Source organism: Haemaphysalis longicornis, unplaced genomic scaffold (genome assembly GCF_048455015.1).
Source record: "Haemaphysalis longicornis isolate Haplotype H1 unplaced genomic scaffold, Haemaphysalis longicornis Haplotype H1 scaffold_5, whole genome shotgun sequence".
Lineage (NCBI taxonomy): Eukaryota > Metazoa > Arthropoda > Arachnida > Ixodida > Ixodidae > Haemaphysalis > Haemaphysalis longicornis.
In genome coordinates this window covers 158,852,810-158,871,284 of record NW_027526385.1, presented here as the reverse complement: position 1 = coordinate 158,871,284, position 18,475 = coordinate 158,852,810, and the positions used below count along the sequence as shown (strand labels likewise).

Here is an 18,475-nt window from a genome sequence, read left to right as displayed (position 1 = left end):
CAAGTCATAGTGGTGGTAATAGTAGTGCTGCTACATGGACTTGTTACTCGGGCATGTTAGAATCTGTGGCATCACCCCTTCTACATTGACGTGACGCGTAAAACTGAGAGTGGAGTAAGCATAGGGCCAAGTATGTGGCTCGAGAGCTTGGTATAGGAACAACGGCGACAAAACGGTAAGACTGCTAAACAACGGAAGCCACAGCCAATACGTCCACTAAGTGAGCAACTGTGACCACCAGGGACTGGACGTGACTTGCAAGTGGTGTGTGACAAATGCTGAGCTGTGCGCTTCAGCAGCAGGATCAAGTTTGCAAGGGAGAGGGGCACGACGCTAACAGGCTCCCAAAGTTCCACCAATGAATCTTCTAGTAACTGTGCATTGTTTTGTAGATAACGGGTTCCCATTTCCATCGTGGTTACACAGCACAGACTTGGCCAAAATTGACTCAACCTTTTAAGCGATGCTCATATAGCTTGGGTTCCATACATTCTTAATGACTGGGAACATGAACTCCTGAGGTTGAATGTACTCGAAGAGTAAATATAACGGGAATGGATGTTACCGAAAGATTACTATAGACAATCACAATGCGAAACCAGTGTCCTGTGCAGCACGCACAACCGCAGTTTCTTACAAATACTAAAGCAGAATCTAGCACTTCCATCAATGCGCGACTTGAGATCTCAAGGTTGTCTGCGTCAGTGTCACTGTGGGAATTGAGGGAAGAGTACAGATTTCCATTTCCTTCGTAACTGGCTTGACAACATTTGAGGACATGTGAAAACATATAAAGTGTGCGTCAAAATCAACGACAAAAGTGCTCATTTGCGTACGTACAAATAAAAGCACACTGTAGCAATGACGTTGTGACATAAGGTGCATTTTCGTCTTTTTTTTTTTTCGGTAAGAGGAACATTTTTGTCCGATTTCTTTATGGCGTCAGCCAGCTGCTGCGAAATACTTTTAACTCTCGCAATACCCCAAAGACACACCAAAGAAATAAATTACAACGGCCTGTAAATGCTGCTGAATACATACGACATAACATTTGTACCGCGGTCAACGACACCGATGCAGTTCGTCTGGCATTACAAACTGCACGTCGGTTAGCTATGAATAGTATAGTGCAAATGTTTTGTCATGCGTATGGAACATTTATGGACTCTTCTGATAATTTATTCCCACAATGTGCCCTTGACGCACACTGAGAAAGTATTTTGCCACAGCTGGATTGGCTCAAAAAATCACAGACAATTATTTTCCTGTACACCTCTTACCGAAAAAAAAAACAACACAAAAAACAGGGCACCATATGTCACATCGTCACTGCTATGGCATGCTTTATTTCCTAACTATGCAAAAAGCCTTTATTGTTTATTTTACTGCACTTGATGTTTTTCACATGGCAAAAACACTGCAAGCCAAGCCAGTTAAGAAGCAGATTGAAATCTCTATACTCTTGCCACAATTCCAACAGCGTCACTCCAGTAAACTTCTTTTGTGCCCATCAACGCGGTTTTTGAAAGTCGTTTTCTTACGAAACGGGGTTAGCACAATTTACATATGACATTTTTTTACTACATCGAAGACAACCATGAAGTGCACGCAATATTTCTAGATTTTTCGAAGCCATGAGCTTCTCTCGGAATGTCCATTAATTTATTACGCTGGGTCGTCACCTAATTTCACGAAACTTTGAACTGAATACCCTGAAAAAAGGACCGTATTTTTTTTCTTACTACTACCCTCCTCTCCTTCACTACACCTACTACCTTTTTCCTTCTCCTCCTTTCCCTGCAGAGTAGCATGTCAGCAAACCTCTCTGCATTTTCGTCTTTAATAAAGAGCTTCTCTCTCTCTCTCTCTCTCTCTCTCTCAGAGGAAAATTAAGCTGCATTAATTGTGGGCCTCTTTCTTGTCTCCGTCGTTTCCTTGAGTCATGCTTGACATTTACCCAAAAGCAGCGTCAGTTTTCTCTCCAGTACATTTTGCAAGAAGCTCTATGCTAGTAACAATGCCACCCCAGAACACATAGAGAATGCATTCACCAAGCAACCATTACTAATACACCAGGCAGCTAAAGCGAGAGAAGCCGGCCAATTTTTTTAAACCTTCATCAATAAACAAGTCCCCAATGCAGCATCTATTGCGCACGTCATCAACAAGTGGAACTCTCCTCCCCACCCCTGTAGTTGTTCATTACGTGAAACTATTATCCGAACAGACCTCATTTCTCGAAGCATCAATCGGAGCTTGAAACTCCCCTCATCTGACAGCAAATGGTAGTGATTATATGACAGACAAATCATTATTTCACAAAACAGGAATGCCTTTTTATTAAGAGTGGCCAGGCACAGATGGTTTAGCTGGGAGAATCCCTGACATAGCAGACTGACTCCCCTCCCCCCTTAATTCTTCTCGCCACATCGGTCTTTGACGTTTCACTCAAATAAACGTCTACCACAACCCACCTTCCTTCCAAATAGCTTTTGATTGTGCAGAACCATAAATACGCTCCTTCAATTATTCTTACAAGTTTTATAGCATGACTCATAGCTCTTAAAAAAGGTGCGTGGCCTTTTTAAATCCCCGTGTCTGTGCATTGAGACTGAATTTATGAAGATACATCAAACACAATTGGTAGCACATGGAAACAGCAATTCTAGGAAGGAAAGTGGGTGATAGAAACAAAGTTAAAGGTAACGCTGCAAGCGTGGTTTAATGCTTTTTAAATGCAAAGCATATATTTAGCTCAACTCTGGCAATGTCTCGGTGCTGATATTTGGCAATGGTTCTCAAATGCCCACGGCTGGGCATGGGAAAGACAGTCTGAACAAAAAGAAGATGGGGGTTACCTTGGTGACAGCTTTACTATGAACTAAGGGAACGCTGAATTTTTTAGAGCAAAAATATACAATCATACAAGCTGGCACAAACTATCTCCCATTATTACTGTATTCTGATTAATTAGCAAATTAGTTAAAATAGAATAAAACACTTTTTAATGATTATGTCTCATCAAACATCATTATTTGCACATTTAAACAAAACGCACTTCACGTGTACAGGGACAAAAGCACAAATAAGGAACAGAGCAAACTGAACTGGATTTTTAATCTGGAGTGGAGGTATGCACAGATGTAGCACTGCTTTGCCAACCAAGCAGTGTGTGTCTGCATATTTTGGAGAAAATTGATCTCTCTAAAAAACAAGAAAAAGAAGACATGCTCACGCACTCGCTTTCAATGCCCAATAACATACTGAATGCTTGCAGATTTTTTTTCGTTATATTTAGATTTAAAAATAACCACACAGCAACTCTGGGCTTTCCCAGTTTGGCTTGCTTGTTGTTGGTGCATTAGTTCCACAAAAATTTCAAGCCCATTTTGTTAAAACATGCCCCAATCACAAGTACCCCACACCAAGCTTCACTTAAATTGCAAATATTTGTAGAGTGTGACACACTACTAAACTGATCGTTAGAGTTTCCGCGAGACAACCTTCAACGGGAGAAAATTCAAGGCACTGGAATGAAATCTCGCGAAATGCAGTGGCAGCTTGAAACTTTGCCCCCACGCATGACTGCGCAACGCTTGGATGGAGCGCTGTGGCAGCTCATCGTTTGCACATGATGCGATTTCTTTGAAGGACTGAAAAATCCTCTAAACGCAAGAAATTCTTGTGCGAACTACTCCATTATGTTTCTCTTTAGATGCTCCGCACCTTCACGTTGAAAACTTATAGCTAGATTCAGGCATTAAATTTTTATCTGACGTCCCGAACAGAAATGTCAAAACTACATTGACACTGTAAAAGGTCCCGCATGGTAATAGCTTGCTTTGTTAAGGGAAAATTTAGTGTTTCACATTTTATTCTCCAGACCAACCCCTGTGAAACACTTCGCATGTAGGCCTGTCAAACTGCCCTATTATAGGCTCGGTGAGGAGGGTTCCAAATGCCAACATTTTCCAGCCCAATGGAAACATTTGGAATACAGTAAGCATGAAAAAAACAAAGTTTATTACATAAGAAATACCTACAGTGGTGGCTCAAAAATGATGCTTCCGTTAATGGAGAACGCTGACATTGCCTGTATGTGACGTACTCTTCAAAAGCATTAATGCATGGTAGGTTTACAAAGATAGACTACACTGAGTTGCACCCATACAAACATGTGCCGAGTGCACTCAGTGTCACTTGGATAGAGTCAGGTAGCAAATGCGAATGACACTCAACAGGAAACGCACTCGAGAGCAAGTGTGTTCCCAAAACACACTTTACCCAGAACAGTGAGTACCTAAGTAACCGCAATTAATGTCAAGATAAATTAAATTCATTTCTACTTTATTCCTGCAAACAAACTGCTGAGGAAAAAATTTTTAAAAAATCTCACTCTTAATAACTACATATATCAGTCAATGTGGTACATTGCTTTCTCTGCAACGAATGGTTTGTTGTGGCTTTGTAGCTGAGTTCCCGTTCCTGCTTTTTGTGTTATGATTCACGCTCTTTGATTTTTCCATCTGTTTATGCTGTCATGATTCGCTGCACAGCAAACAACAAAGAGGAGATGACTGCTGCTGTTCTGTCACCATGCTGACAGTGTTTTTGTTGACTGGGGCCAGGTGCCAACTGCTTTTTTTGAATTTTCTTTTCTTTTGTCGACCTCCGTGACACAGTTGTGCAGAACATGGATTGTTTTAGAATGCAGCCCATGTTTATAGTGCTTACAGCGCATGCTCGTGGTCCGGAAATGGCAGTGAGCTCAGAAAACACGAATTCATGGAACCTCAAAAAGCGCTCAACTGGAATAGACAACCAAACCAGCATCAACTTGTGGGAAAATTGCATGCCGCAACTCAGCCGCCACACATTTACCTACTTCAATAAAGTCAATAAACTCAAAAGTATTTATTTATCAAAACAACCAAACAATCTTTTCATTTCTTTAACAAATAAGTTGATGTGCCCTTTTGTCTTGCGTTACCTCTCTTGATGGCTAACCACGTTTTCACCTTGGTCTAATTAACTTGGTGAAATCAAGCCAAATCCAATTAACTGAGGTTGTCTTAACAAGCATCAACTGAGCATAATACAGCAATTGAGAGCAATACCACTCATTATTTCAAGCACCGGATCTTCACAGTAGTGAAATAATGGCTGGCTTAACATGTGCAAAACAATACGGGTATCAAATTCCATTTCCAGCGCGTTGACAAATGAAGGGACATTATTTTGTGTCAGCAACTCATTTAAAGTTGGCCATGAGCTGTGCAAGTTACCAACTGAATCTTTTAGGATAGGTCGACATCAAACGCGTGAAGGGGTATGCACTCAGTTTCTACGAAGGGTAAAGTATTCATAGCAGCCTGCTCGAATATACTCGTGTGGGGCAGTCAAGCTATTAACGCGTCGAGGCATGCCTTGCAAACCACTGTACTTTGCTACGTGGCTTGCACTGACAGCAGAGCGACATTCATAGCCATACACTGGAAGTACAGTGTCAGACTACCCCCTTCACAAACAAAGCTTCACGTTTACAGGGCGTTACTCAGCATTGTTCACAACTAGACAGTGGCCTTGAACATAGCGAAAGCAGTCCTGTCAGAAATATGACTTTTGCAGCTTGGCCTTGACTTTGTAAACTAATGTACGCTTGCGGATTTCTCGTTGCACTAGCATTGCCTGTGCGCCACGCCACGTACACACTAGCCATACGTCGAGTGTAGTGGCTGCAGATCGTGTTTGACCAAAATAAATTTAACGTTTCCCTTTTTACATGAGAGAGAAACTTTTGCACTATGCTCACTACTGAATTTGAGGTTCGTGAAACGGCCCACAACCTGTTCCAGACTGAACTGTCACGGTACTGCTTACGAAATATACTTCTGAGCAAAGGCTTCTGCACACCAGACGACGTGCTTGCGGCGCCGATTGGGCTCATACACAACCTACTATCCTCGTTGCCTCCAATCACATGCTGTTCCACCAGTTCCCACAAAAGCAGGAAACGTCTGTTTCAGCGCTGAACGCCTGAAGCACCTTGCATAATTTTGAATTCCATGGAGTTGGAAATCAGTTATAAGATTCGTACCCCGAATAAGCTGCATCCTTCACGACGTACATACATAGCAAAGAATTCCCTACACACGGAACGCATAGCATGGGCAGTCCATTTGTGGGTGCGTACACGTGTTCCGAGACAATGTCCACTCGGGTAAATTTTTTTCCTCTGATTTATTCAATATAGCAGCAGCAATCTTAAAGACAGTTGGCATTGAAAGGCCGCAGTAAACTGCATTTATGAATAAGTGCACAGCATGGACATCTGACTTGCTTCAAAAAACTCAAACTGGCTCTGACCCCGCATACTTTAATAACAGGCCACAACCTTGTCGTGTCAGTGGTATAACCGACTGTGTCTTGGAAGTTTATGGGTCGCTTTGTGTAAACCGTGTTGCATATTTACAAGTATGTATAAGGAATCCAACAATGGGTCAGAAACTGGGAGCAATCGACGCAAAATATTCTATGCTCAATGTTTTCGTACTGCGTCCTTGACATGCCCGTTGGAATAAACATACGCATGCCGTGGAAAACATTGGACGCTGCACAAACGCTCGCGCAACGCGACATTTCCAAGAAGCCCCCATAATTCAACAAATTCAAGGCCAAACCCAAGCGCTACAACGTCTTATTTTTGTTCCCGAAGCAACCAGCGCGGTATCAACACTCGGCCGTCGGATGCGTCCGTTTCTGGTATTTCTTGACCTTGCAAAACATCAAAAGGGGTACGACAACAACAACTCTCAGCGCTCGGTGGTCCCCACAGATTAGATCCCCCGGCAGCCCCACCGAAACACAAACCCACATCGATCGCGTCGCTTGCGACGTTCCACAGGTCTTCAAGTGGCCGATAAGACGTCACAGCCGCGCAATCACGGCCGCTACCGGCGACACACTCTCGCCCACTACTGTCAACGGCGCTGGGCGTTCCCCAGGGGCATTGGCTTCAATCAAGCGCGCGCGGCCAGCGAAGACGAAACGGAAAACGCACCGCTCGCGAACGAGACAGGCACCCGGGTCGGTTGCGCAAGTGTGGGCATTCGAGCGTGCAACTTCGCGGTCTGGTAAAGCACACGAGCAGTGTCCGCGGCGTTATCGCGCGACACCGCGAGCGAGCAACGCGTGTTTTCCTCGTGCGCCTGTCAAAGCCGCGGCCGGGAATTGAAGGAGAGCGCCTCTCTCCGCGAGGCCTTCGCTCAAGGCCTCGCGGGCGAATCTCTGCCCCGCCGCGCGTCTGTTTACGACGAGCAGGTCGCGCGTTCCGCGAGGCACGCAATGCGCCACTCACCAGATGAAGTCCTTGCAGTGTGAGCAGAAGGTGGGCTGCTTGAAGAAGCGCGGTATGAACTTGTGGCCCTTCACTTCGAAGATGTTCTTCTTCTTGAGGGCGCCCTTGCGCGCGCGCAGCCGGAATCCCGACGTGAACTGCTCCGAGAGGTCTTCGCCGTCGTCGCCCATGGCGATCCGTCGACCTTGCCTGCCTCTGCGGCGCTAAGGTGCGAGGCCACACAACACCGTGCACGGCGAATGCGCCCAGAGGTCCCACTCGGGAAGCGCGGCAGCGGCGACCTGCTGCTCCGACTGCTGCTGCGGCGACGCAAGCGCACTGCAAGCTGATGCCGGTCACGGCATGCAGCGCCACCGCGGACGCCGCCCGAAGCGCGTCGCAGTTGACGTCCTTTGCTCGCTGCGATCGTCCGCTGTTTCCAAAGGCCTGCCACTTTTTATTCGGGTTGTTGTGCGTGAACTTGGTGCCGGAGTTTTCGTTGAAACTCGAGCCGAGAGTCCGCCACTTCGTTCTCAATCATGATTAGTTGGCGAAACTGCCAGGCTCGATCGCCACGATAAAGCCGCCTACTCGTTTAAAGCGGCACCTAATTAAGTCGAGGCGAGGAGAGGCTGCACTTCGCTTGATTGAGGACGGCAAGCTGTTCCAAATTTAGACACCCCCTCTACAACGAGGTTTCGTCTCGCGTTTGTCTTTTGTTCTAATTGGTGAACAGGACGCCCGGGCGAACCAAGAAGCTGGCCAGCTGTTCGAGGCGGTAGCGGACAACTAGCGTCATCTGGGAACAAGCGCGAGAAGCAATTGGAAGGCTGCGCTGGCTGCGCGACAGACTCAGACAAGCGGTGTTACGCGTTGACATGCAGACACTGCTGATGAAAGCTTTGAAAAGTTACTCAGCCGATGCGCTTCCGACAGCTTTCAGCTATGAAGTACCGTTGACAACCACGCTCCCACGTTTCTCCTCGATATATGTTCTCGCAAACTCCTGCCATCGATTTGCAGAAAGGCGGGATGTTTAAACAGTTTGAAAGACATTGGTGATCAATTATGTATTTTTAACCTGAAATTATAGCGTGAAATATTCGCTGCTTGGGTCAGATTCAGATGTCATTGCACAGGTTTAAAGCAGTAATTACGAACGTTGTCTGTCATGCAGTTCGCCATCCATAGGTGATGGAGAATATATGACCGGTGAAACAAGCGGTAACAAAAATATATACAAAAATACCTCCACACTGTTCTAGACTTCTATACCGTATATGTTACGTACCTACCCCCCCCCCCCCCCCCCCCGAATGCTTGCTGTGAGATGCAACGCCAATCTTAGTATTTGTCGACGAAGTAACTTGCGACATGATTATATTTCAAAAACCACTATGAAAAACTTTCGGGCTTCGTCTTCCTGTCCTCATTACTTACTCCACTTTTCCAATATAGGTGATATGTGATCCAAAAAGTTAGTCAACGAAAAGTGTACTAATGAATTGCTTTTGTCATTAGTCAGACGGTAGGCGCAATGCACTGCATACAGTGTCCTGGCTCAGTAACTCACCTTCAGTTCATCTTTTGTTCATTCATTGTATTTACCCGATCTTAGGTCATTCGGAATAAAGTCCAGCTTTAAATAATGATTGAAATAGGCTCGGGCAATCCTACCTTGTGCTCCATAACCTGCTGTTAAAATAATTGCCCAGTTTTACATATTTCTTTCAGCTTCTGGGTTTTTATTTTGAACGCACATTATAGGTTTTTATATGTATACAGCTGAACATGTTTACGTACAATTTTCGGCGATTACAAGCATGTATTCGGGTGTTTCTCGTATGCGTCCCCCAAGGAACTCACCTGTACCACCTGGCATTGGCGTGAGCGAGGAAAGCGGGAGGGGGGCTACCCCCCCCCCCTTCCTTCCCCCACTACCGCCTTCCACACTACACCACACAACGTGCCTATCCACAGATTCCACACAGAGAGACTCCGCCGAAATTTTCGACCCCAGAGAAGTGGGGAATGGACAGGGCCACAAGCAGTACCCATCCCGGAAATAACGGCCATGTGCAAACGATTATTTTTATTTCGCAGCTTGTAAGCACCATATTGCATATCTGGCTTCGATGTCGGCTCGCACGACGACAATCTGGTATTTGGCAATTTTCCCGAGGAAATGATTAACAGAACAATGAGAAGGTCATTTAGAGTACGGCACGGCATCCTGAAGCTTTTACTTTAAATGCTGAATTGTTTTCTTTTTTTTTTTGGGGGGGGGGGTTATTATATTTTTTGTGTTGTGTTTGTCTTACGTTTTTTGTTCCTCCTTTCATATTCTCTCCTCTCTTATTTATCAAGGTCAACCCTATCCTCCAAAAACGTAATGTTGAGTACGCCACCGCTCCGTGGTTTCCTATTGCGGCCATTACGCTGAGGCAGAAGAAAGATGTTCGGGGACTTGTTATAATCCACGGATTTATTGATTACTTGGTTCATAGAATGAGTAAAGTCCATTGTTTAGAAAATTTCCATCCTCTGGAATGTTGACTCGGCTGATGGAAATCTGGATGGCCGCGTACACGGGTAATCATCTCTTTGGTGAACAAGGAGCATGTATAACAATTTAATAACCAATAGCGTGAATAGGCTGCAATCGTCAAGCTCTTTAAAGTGCTTCCTTTTGTAGACTGGAAATAAACCGAAATTATTACGGACACGTTAGAGGGGCCTTTATTGCCCCGGAGAAGTCCGATTACACTTGCGAAAAATTTCCCTACTACCGTATGTCCTCCATCCCTTATATTGAATCCGGAGTTACTTCATCTCATGCAGCTTTTCCCCTGTTGATCGTCTTGAGTGTCTTGTGTCAAGGGCACCCCCTGAGAGGGGATGCATCAAAACCCCCCCCTAAAAAAATGGGAAAAAAAAAGAACAAAGAAATGCCAATTTGAACGGCGCGCCAGTAGCGCACCAATGAGCGATTGATTGATTCACCAATGAGCGAACGCCAACGCCTAAGCCCCGGGGCATCATGGTCAAATATGGCAGCGCACTGGTCAGCCAATCAAAGAACGCCGCGCTGGAGACCAGTGTCGTGACGACCATGGGTCTATTCGTTTCACCTGCACCGCGTGAACCAGTTCAGGCGGTGCCGCACTTCGCCGTTTTGTTTCAGCGGTGCAGCTCGCGGCACCTGAACCGCGCCGTTCGATTCACCGGTGGTGCCGACGGGTGCAGGACGGGTTCATGGCTTTGCCTGCACTCCCTGCCGGGGAGGTGCAGAAGCAGACGAAAAATGTGCAGGTCTGGTTCCGCCGATGGCGGAACCCGCTTTGCACCGCTGTGAACTGGTTCTTGAGGTGCAGGCTGAATCGAATAGACCCCATATATGGACATGAAAAGGCAAAAAGCCAATGAGAGTGCGCCGCGATCAAGCCCAGAGGGGTTAAAAGCCGGGCGCACAAAGACAATGGGGAGGCAAGAAACCAAGAGGCGGTAGGAGCACGTGGGCTTCAAGGAACGAGCCAGGGGGACGCGGCCAGGCCATCGACTATGCCTACCAAGCCTGGGCGGGAGCGGCCGACTTCGCATCGGCTGCGGCATCTATAGGCGCACCACGAACGTGTGTCTTCGTGGCCCCCGGCGGCGATCCGGCCCCTGCGGCCAACGTCCACGCTCCGTCGACCTTCGTTTTGACGGCCCCGAAAGGCTACGTCCGTGCCGAGACTACGTGGGACCTCCAGCTGCAGCAAGCTACCAGGGTGTAGCCACATAGGAAACGTCAGGCCCCGCGGAGTCCACGCCGTCCAAGGAACGACCGAGCGCATCGAACGCCGGCATCGAAACAAGGCGAGGACGGCTACCACCGGGTCGTGGCCACGCAAGGGTGCGGCACGTCAGCGCCGACGGCCGGGGTAGGCCGGTCCAGTAGGGACGCGTTCATAGGACACTACTAGGGCGTTGTGGTGGTAGAGAGGTCACCTAGAAGGTGATTGAGTGGATTTGAACAAAATAATGATTGATGATTGTAGGATTTAACGCGCCGACGCAACGCAGGCGATGAGGCGCGCCGCAGTGGAGGGCTCCGGATTAATTTCGACCACCTAGGGATCTTTAACGTGCGCCGAAATCTAGTACACAGGCGTTCTTGCTTTTCGCCTCCATCACAAAAGCGGCTGCCGCGGCCGGGAATCGAACCCACGACCTCGTGCTCAGCAGCGCAACGCCTTAGCCACTGAGCCATCGCGGCGGGTGAACAAATTAATGGTGTAGGACTTTATTGTAGAGACCTTTGAATTTTGATTTAAATTGTATTTTGGGATTTTTTAGTTAGATATTTGAGTGTTTATTGGTTGAGTGCAATTGATTTATTAAGTGGTTTGCTTGGTGGTTTTTCTGAGTGTGCATTAAATGTATGTTTTGTTAAACACGTCAACGGCTTTCCTGCGTCCATCTCTCAGCTGGTCAAGACAACCTCACCATCCTTCACGTGACGTTAAGCTTGATGAATTAGTGGAGTCTAGCGTCACTAAATAAGCCTTTATGTAGTGACGCTGTAGTCCTGTCACCTTACGGGCGGGTTCTATTGCGTTTGAATTTTTTTTTCCCCAAATCATTTTATTTGATGCGCGGGAACTTCAGTGAGGCTATGATGCGCGCCTAGCGGAGGGCTTGGTATAATTTCGACCACATGGATACCTTTAACGTTCACGGCCAGGATCCAACGTGCGTCCTCTGCCATGTTTCGCGTTAATATGTTGTACCGGGATGGGAGGTTATGGTGGAGCGTTGCGACTTTGTTGTATATAGTACACAGGACAGAAGCATTTGTTTAGAACAAAGACTTTTTTCAATTTCCCGTCTTCTGCTGCATTGGCTTAAGGTAATTTAGCGAAAGCTACTACACCACTCTCCACTCTACACCACTCAAATACAAGCATACGCACCTGCGGAACACACGCAAAACAATTGGAACCCGATGTGTAACGACCGAAATGGCGTGCAGCACCTATAAACAATAAGCGATGTCTTAAGACCCCTATTTCCATAGCAAAACTCAAACCAGCAACAGCGGTGACAAAACGACATACGGCACCTGGCCGCGACCGTCTCGACAACACAATGCTTCGAAATTTTAATGAAACATACTACGACCTTCTGCTTATTGTCATGAGCAAAGAATGAGACAGACATTCTACCTTCGAAATGTGAGGAAGCTGCAGTCCATTTAATTCCAAAAGGGGGTAAATCTATCGAAATGGGAGATGTTCGGCCCATATCACTTCCCCACTTGCCTATGAAAGGACATGGAATACATCATTCTAAAACCGTTGACTCGTTTTCTTGATAAGGTTTACTCGCTACGTTGCCAAACATCCGGCTTCGGAACGCCGCCTGGGCACAAGATGTTATTCTACAGGTTAGGGGAGACTGGAGACATTCCTAACATCCCAACGACAGAAATGCGAGCGCACTGAATCTTATTAAGGCGTTCGATAATGCCCCAGTCACGGCATTCTTAACAAGGTGGAAGCAACCGAATTAGGCTCGCGAGTGTATGCGGAACTTTTTACAGCGTAGCTACTGTAGCACAGGCCTTGACTCTTCTGTTATCTGCTGGTGTCGTACTACGCTCCCTCCGAAAAGGCTTCTCCACCCAAAAAAAAAAAAAAAAAAAAAAACGGCTACCAGTATAGATAACAAAATCATTAAAAGAACAAAGACATGGGCATACGGGCTTCATATTTTGAAACAAGACGGCGTATATTTGCCCTGAAAACTTGTATTTCTAGCAATGCATTTGTGTTTAGAGGCGAAGACGACTTTAAAAAAAAATCGGTATGAGCTCGGTTTTTGTAGGTTGGCTTTTCCGCATTGCCTGTTGCGCGGTGAAGCATGACCACCTAAGGCGGAAGTATGATTACAGAAAGCGGCCTGAACTCTTGGGTTATCGACAGTATCCGAAACAAATTATGTGGCCATTGGCCGCTAAGGTGAAGCTAACATTATGGTGAGTTCTATTGTCATAATTGGCAAGCACAGTGAGGTTGTAAACGTTGCAGAATTTCCCTGCCTGCGGTCAATACATGGCCATGTAATCAAGAACTATGATTACAGAAAACAGCGCCAACTCTTGTGTTGTAGGAAGTAGCCCGGAATAAATTGTGACAATCATCCTCTAAGACGACTCTAACGTGACGTGCAAGAAAAAAACCGAGTCTAATGGGAATCTTCGTAAATACCACCCACAGCCCCTCTGTTTCTGCAGATTTCACAATGGGTGGGACTAGGTTTAATTTTTTGCTAAATCGAACACTACCCGTTGCAGTTGGATCGCACTCCTCAAAAACCATGGAACGGCCTGGTGAAGGTACCCCCCAAGGGTCCACTCTGTACCCAGTTCTGTTTAACCTGGCAATGTGGGGAATCTTTCTGGCCGTTGAAACAGTATCAGACATCAAGTACACCCTATCCGCCGATGACATAACAATGTGAATACCCGAGATGTCCCTGCACATATCCAAGACACCCATCAAGAAGCCTCCGATACAGTGAAAAAAGAGGTCATGACAGGGCTCCACTATATAAGTCAAAGGCCACAACGCATTAAATGCGTTCACAGTTAGTAAGCCAGAGCCATGGGGCAGAATGCGTCCTCGACTCGCACCCCGGACTCCGTGGGGTTTATTCCCAGCCGAATTTTCCGAATTTTGTCTTAAGTTGAATTACTTCACCTTTGTTCTCTTGGCAACATCAGCGATTTTGTGAGCCGTTCCGATGTTACAGAGATCAGGTGGCGGCTTTTCTGCTGCTCAATGGGCCGTTTAATGCTATCGTACTAATATGTTAAGCTAGATGTGACAGAGCGATGAGTTAACGTAGAGTGAAAAAATACATATGGGACAAGCACAGGAAATGCACATAGACAGATCATATTTTGCACCCTCGTACAGTCGTTATAGTTGTCCGTATTCTCTCATGCAATAAAGAAACAAAAATGGCGCAACCGGCTTGACATCGGCTTCTTACCGCGAGGGGTCCATGTTAGATACCGGCCACGGGAAGAGTTTCTCTGTTGAGGCGCTTCGCGTTTCATCATCAACATCCTTCTCCTCATGTGCCCTTTGTCGATACTCAATGGACAAAGCTGACTTCCTGCAGCGCATTCTGGTGTTACCATCTACGGCACAAGTGGGCCATAGAAAGCTTCGCTCTAAAAATTACTTAAGGATATCTATTGGTGCATTTTTAAGAATGCGTGAGCACCGCGTACCTCTCCCTCCGCGAACTTGAGGTTTGGCCCGATGCCATGACTTGAGCCGCAAAGTGGCTCAAAGTCCGCGACGTGGGGTTTATCGCGCACCGTGCTTAGCGCTCTAACCGCACCAGTGGTCATTCTTCCTCGCTTTATCAGCGCACTTGCTGCCTGCTGCTCCATTTGTTTCATTTCATTTCATCCTCATTTTGATTTATTTCATTTATTTCATTTGCCACCGGTGTCAGCATATCGCCGCCATTTTTCCCACTCCGTCCGCTTTTGCTGCGCGCGCTGTCGGCAGAATGCATTCTCCTACGCATACAGGGTGTTGTGTCGATAAATGGAACATTTTAAAAAATTTTCCCGAGTGAACCGCCGCTCTGCTCGCGCTCAAACGTCACACGAAGGTCGCATTTTGTGGTCTATTTTGTTTGACACCGGAGACAGTGACGGTACTTACCTGTTTATCCTGAAAATAAATAAAAACGATTTTTGCCTATGGGAAAATGGCGGCTGATTTGGATGTGCGAGCCCGAAAACCGGGTTTTCTGATGGTCTGCTAACTCATTCCTAGGTGCATTTTCTGATCGTCTGCTGCGCCGTTTGGCTCCTTCCTACCGTGAATACCAAACGTGCGTTTTTTCGCTTTGCATACCCCAGGTGGTTCCGTCGTTCCAACATCAACTTGCGCTTGCTCGCACGTCCAAACCAGCCACCATTTTGCCATAGGTGAAAATCGTTTTCATTTATTTTCAGAATCCACAGGTAAGTAACATCGTTGTTCCCGGTATCAAACAAAATAGACCACAAAATGCGACCTTCGTGGCAAGTTTGAGCGCGAATCAAACGGCGGTTCGCTCAGGAAATTTTTTTAGAGTGTTTCAATTATCGTCGCACCACCCTGTACAAGCGGTGGCGGAAGTCACAAGACCCATCGAGGCAGATGCAGCTGGCGTGCCGAGTTTCTTCTTGTCGTATCCATGGCAACGTGGCCATCGTTACGAAAGCAGCCTTGTCGAGGGGCTGCTCCACTCTTTCGTTCTCTGCTTCTTTATCGCTCTCTCTGTTGGCAGGGCACCGCGGAAATTTCGCCGACGTGCCCTGTATAATATTTCCCACAAAGAACACCCCGTGAGTGCGACGGAGATGCATCCACGACTGAACCCACACTAGGGGGGCTACCGTATACCCACACAAACAGTAGGGAGAACCAAAACGTTGGCAAAAAATGCGGGAGTGCCTAAGGTGACGTCATGGGAGCGCTGTTCGCAGATACGCCAGGGCATTTGAATCTTACCCTCCCATCAAAGTAGGGGAAGGCCGGGGCTTGGCGGACTCCTTCCCCGCGTTGGTGAGTGCTTGCATTCGGCGCGGCATCGAGGTTCGGCTTTTCACAGCTTTAAAAAAAAAAACAGCTTGTCGATAATTAACATGAATCCACCCTTAATTAGAACAGAGCCCGGACGCTTCTCGGCGTTGTGAAGGGAGTATTTTCTCAACACCTCTCTGGACCAGGGCCTAATTAGGATAACACGCTTGTACCGAGGGGACAACGCGATATTTTGCAAGCATTGCACAATTAAAAGAAAGGTGGTACGTGACCAAAGAACAAGAAAAGACAAAAAGAGCTGTGGAGGTGCTGGGTATCGATCCCAGTACCTCTCGCATGCTAAGCGAGCGCTCTAACATCTGAGCTACACCCCCGTGCTATGGGCGGCGGCAATGGGAGCCCGGCAGGTGTGGCATGCGGTGTGAAGTAGCGGAGCACGCGAGGGTAGCCGAGGTGGCAGCGGTCGATTGCAACCGGTTTCCGCGCGGGTTTTCCGTTTCACGTTCTAATGTTCCCTCTCTAGCCTTGCACGTGGATCGAGATTGCGCGTATGGATTTCTTGGCGTGCAGGCAGAGTTTCGGCGGAAGATTTATTACACGATACTCTGAAAGAAAAAAAGAACGGTTCGACGACAAGGCACCATTCATAGCGTGTACACACGCGTTGGAGTACTTACCTTCCTGGAATTCCCCTCCTTTCCCCTCCTTCCGTTTATCTCACTACTGCCCTCACAGTGTTGTTGTCCTGGAGGATTTTACCTGGTTCTTCGGATGACAAGAGTACTATCAATGTCAACGAAGGTCGGGATGCCTTGACGCACATTCATGAGCAAACGGGTATGACTTCTGGCAGAGCAGATTTCGGGTAACTTCTGTGAACTCGACGACTGTTTGAGTGGACGATTCTTCCCTTCCTAAAGATTCCAATCACGCGCACAATGACTGCTAGCGAACCACACAGATGAGAAATTCTCTTGAAGTACTGATCGTTTGATCCGCAATCTTTTGGCCATGACTACGTACGCACGGACGTAATTAACATCGTCATATTCGGGTAAAAAACAATTTGTTAACACATGCCCACGGCTGTATTTGTCGCAGTTGTCCTGTGCGCTACCACGCTGCCCGTACCCTTCCGGCTGGTCCAGGAAAGGCCAGGCTCCCACGACATGCAAAGCGTCGAGCGCGCATGCGCGCACTGGCTTTGCCGACTCGTCATCGGCTCCCCCGCAAGATTACATGCACTTACGCAAGCACACGCGCATGCACCCACGCACAGCAAGATTTCTTCCGTCGTCAATCTGTCGAACGGGTTTCCTGTCCATCGCTCTCAGTCCTAGTGTCCTCCATCGAGTGCACCACACCAAATTTCCCCTTGCAATGGGGAACAAAAACAAAATGCAGTCCAGCCCGCTTATAACAAACACGATGAGGAACGGAAATCAGTTCGTCATATCCGCTTTTCGCTATATCTGAACATAAAATATCTGCATACAACGGGTAACGGGAAACGAAGATTTGCTCTTCATGGCCGGGATGTCGTAAAAATTGACCACATCTTTCCGCGGGGGGAAACCATGGGGTGATGCGACGCATCTGGGGGGTTTCCGTTAGGTTGTTTCCATTATATCGTTTCCATTTGTTGTTTCCGTTATGTTGTTACGTAATCATGCGTAAGACCCCTAACGTACGAGTGCCACAATTACGGTTGCGCCGACCATCGCGGTAGCAGACCTGTTAGTCTCCATTGAAGTCATCGGTGGTCATCGGAGCGGCGGCGGTAGAGCGACTGAGCGGAGCGGCGCAGTTATCGCGTTTATATGTACCGCGCGTTAACAGTGAGGGGAATGAGAGAGAGTATCGCATGTGCATGTGTTAACCGAGCGCTAACGCGCGCTGACGCACAGCTGGCATGGCGAGGGGAGTGAGCGCTAACGCAAGATGGCGCTGCGGTGAGAGCGGCGTTACCGCGCAGCTGGCGTGGCGAGGAGAATGGGGGAAAGACGTGCGGATGGACGCCGGATGCATGCATGGAGGGACAAGGTGAGTTAAAGAGATGCGTCGCATCTAAAAACCGGGTTCACTGTAGGTGGGCTGTAGTGTATCTAGTTTTGTGGGAAATGCCATAGAGTTTCTTACAATTTAACTAGAGGGGAAACTGGCGCTGCGATCGTACGCCTCAATGGGCGTGATGGGTAGTTGTGGATTCGGATTGGCGCTCGATGGCTCGCGGAACTTACTATGGATTGCAGGCAGTTTCGTTTTCGTGTTGGATTTACATGAACGCATTTGCCTAGGCGGGGTGTTGGGAGGAGTGATCAAAAATACGTTTCTCCTTGAACTGCATGCCTCGCGTGCACTGACGCCGCCCTGAGTGGAATGTTTTATAACCAGAGTTGCGAATTGGGTGGGTTATCAATGCATTGCCGCACAGCGAGCATGTAAACACAAATGACGGCGCTCTGTGCTGCGAAGTTGTCTGCTAATTAGGAGTTGTGGCGCTGCTCATTCGGCAGAGCAATGCATTGTCAAAGCTGGTCAA

At 47.3% G+C, this 18,475-nt stretch overlaps 1 protein-coding gene and 1 non-coding gene across 2 annotated transcripts in view; both read right to left on the bottom strand.

Annotated features, from left to right (window-relative positions):
* Positions 1 to 7,685, bottom strand: part of LOC144138795 (protein kinase C, brain isozyme-like) — a 180,532-nt gene extending 172,847 nt beyond the window's left edge. The window contains 1 exon segment of the mRNA XM_077671265.1: positions 7,358 to 7,685. Coding sequence (XP_077527391.1) covers positions 7,358 to 7,527 — 170 coding nt within the window. The 5' untranslated portion in view covers positions 7,528 to 7,685.
* Positions 7,686 to 16,234: 8,549 nt separating this feature from the next.
* Positions 16,235 to 16,307, bottom strand: Trnaa-agc (transfer RNA alanine (anticodon AGC)). The gene has a single exon. It is a non-coding gene; the product is annotated as a tRNA-Ala (tRNA).
* Between the last annotated feature and the right edge of the window lie 2,168 nt (positions 16,308 to 18,475).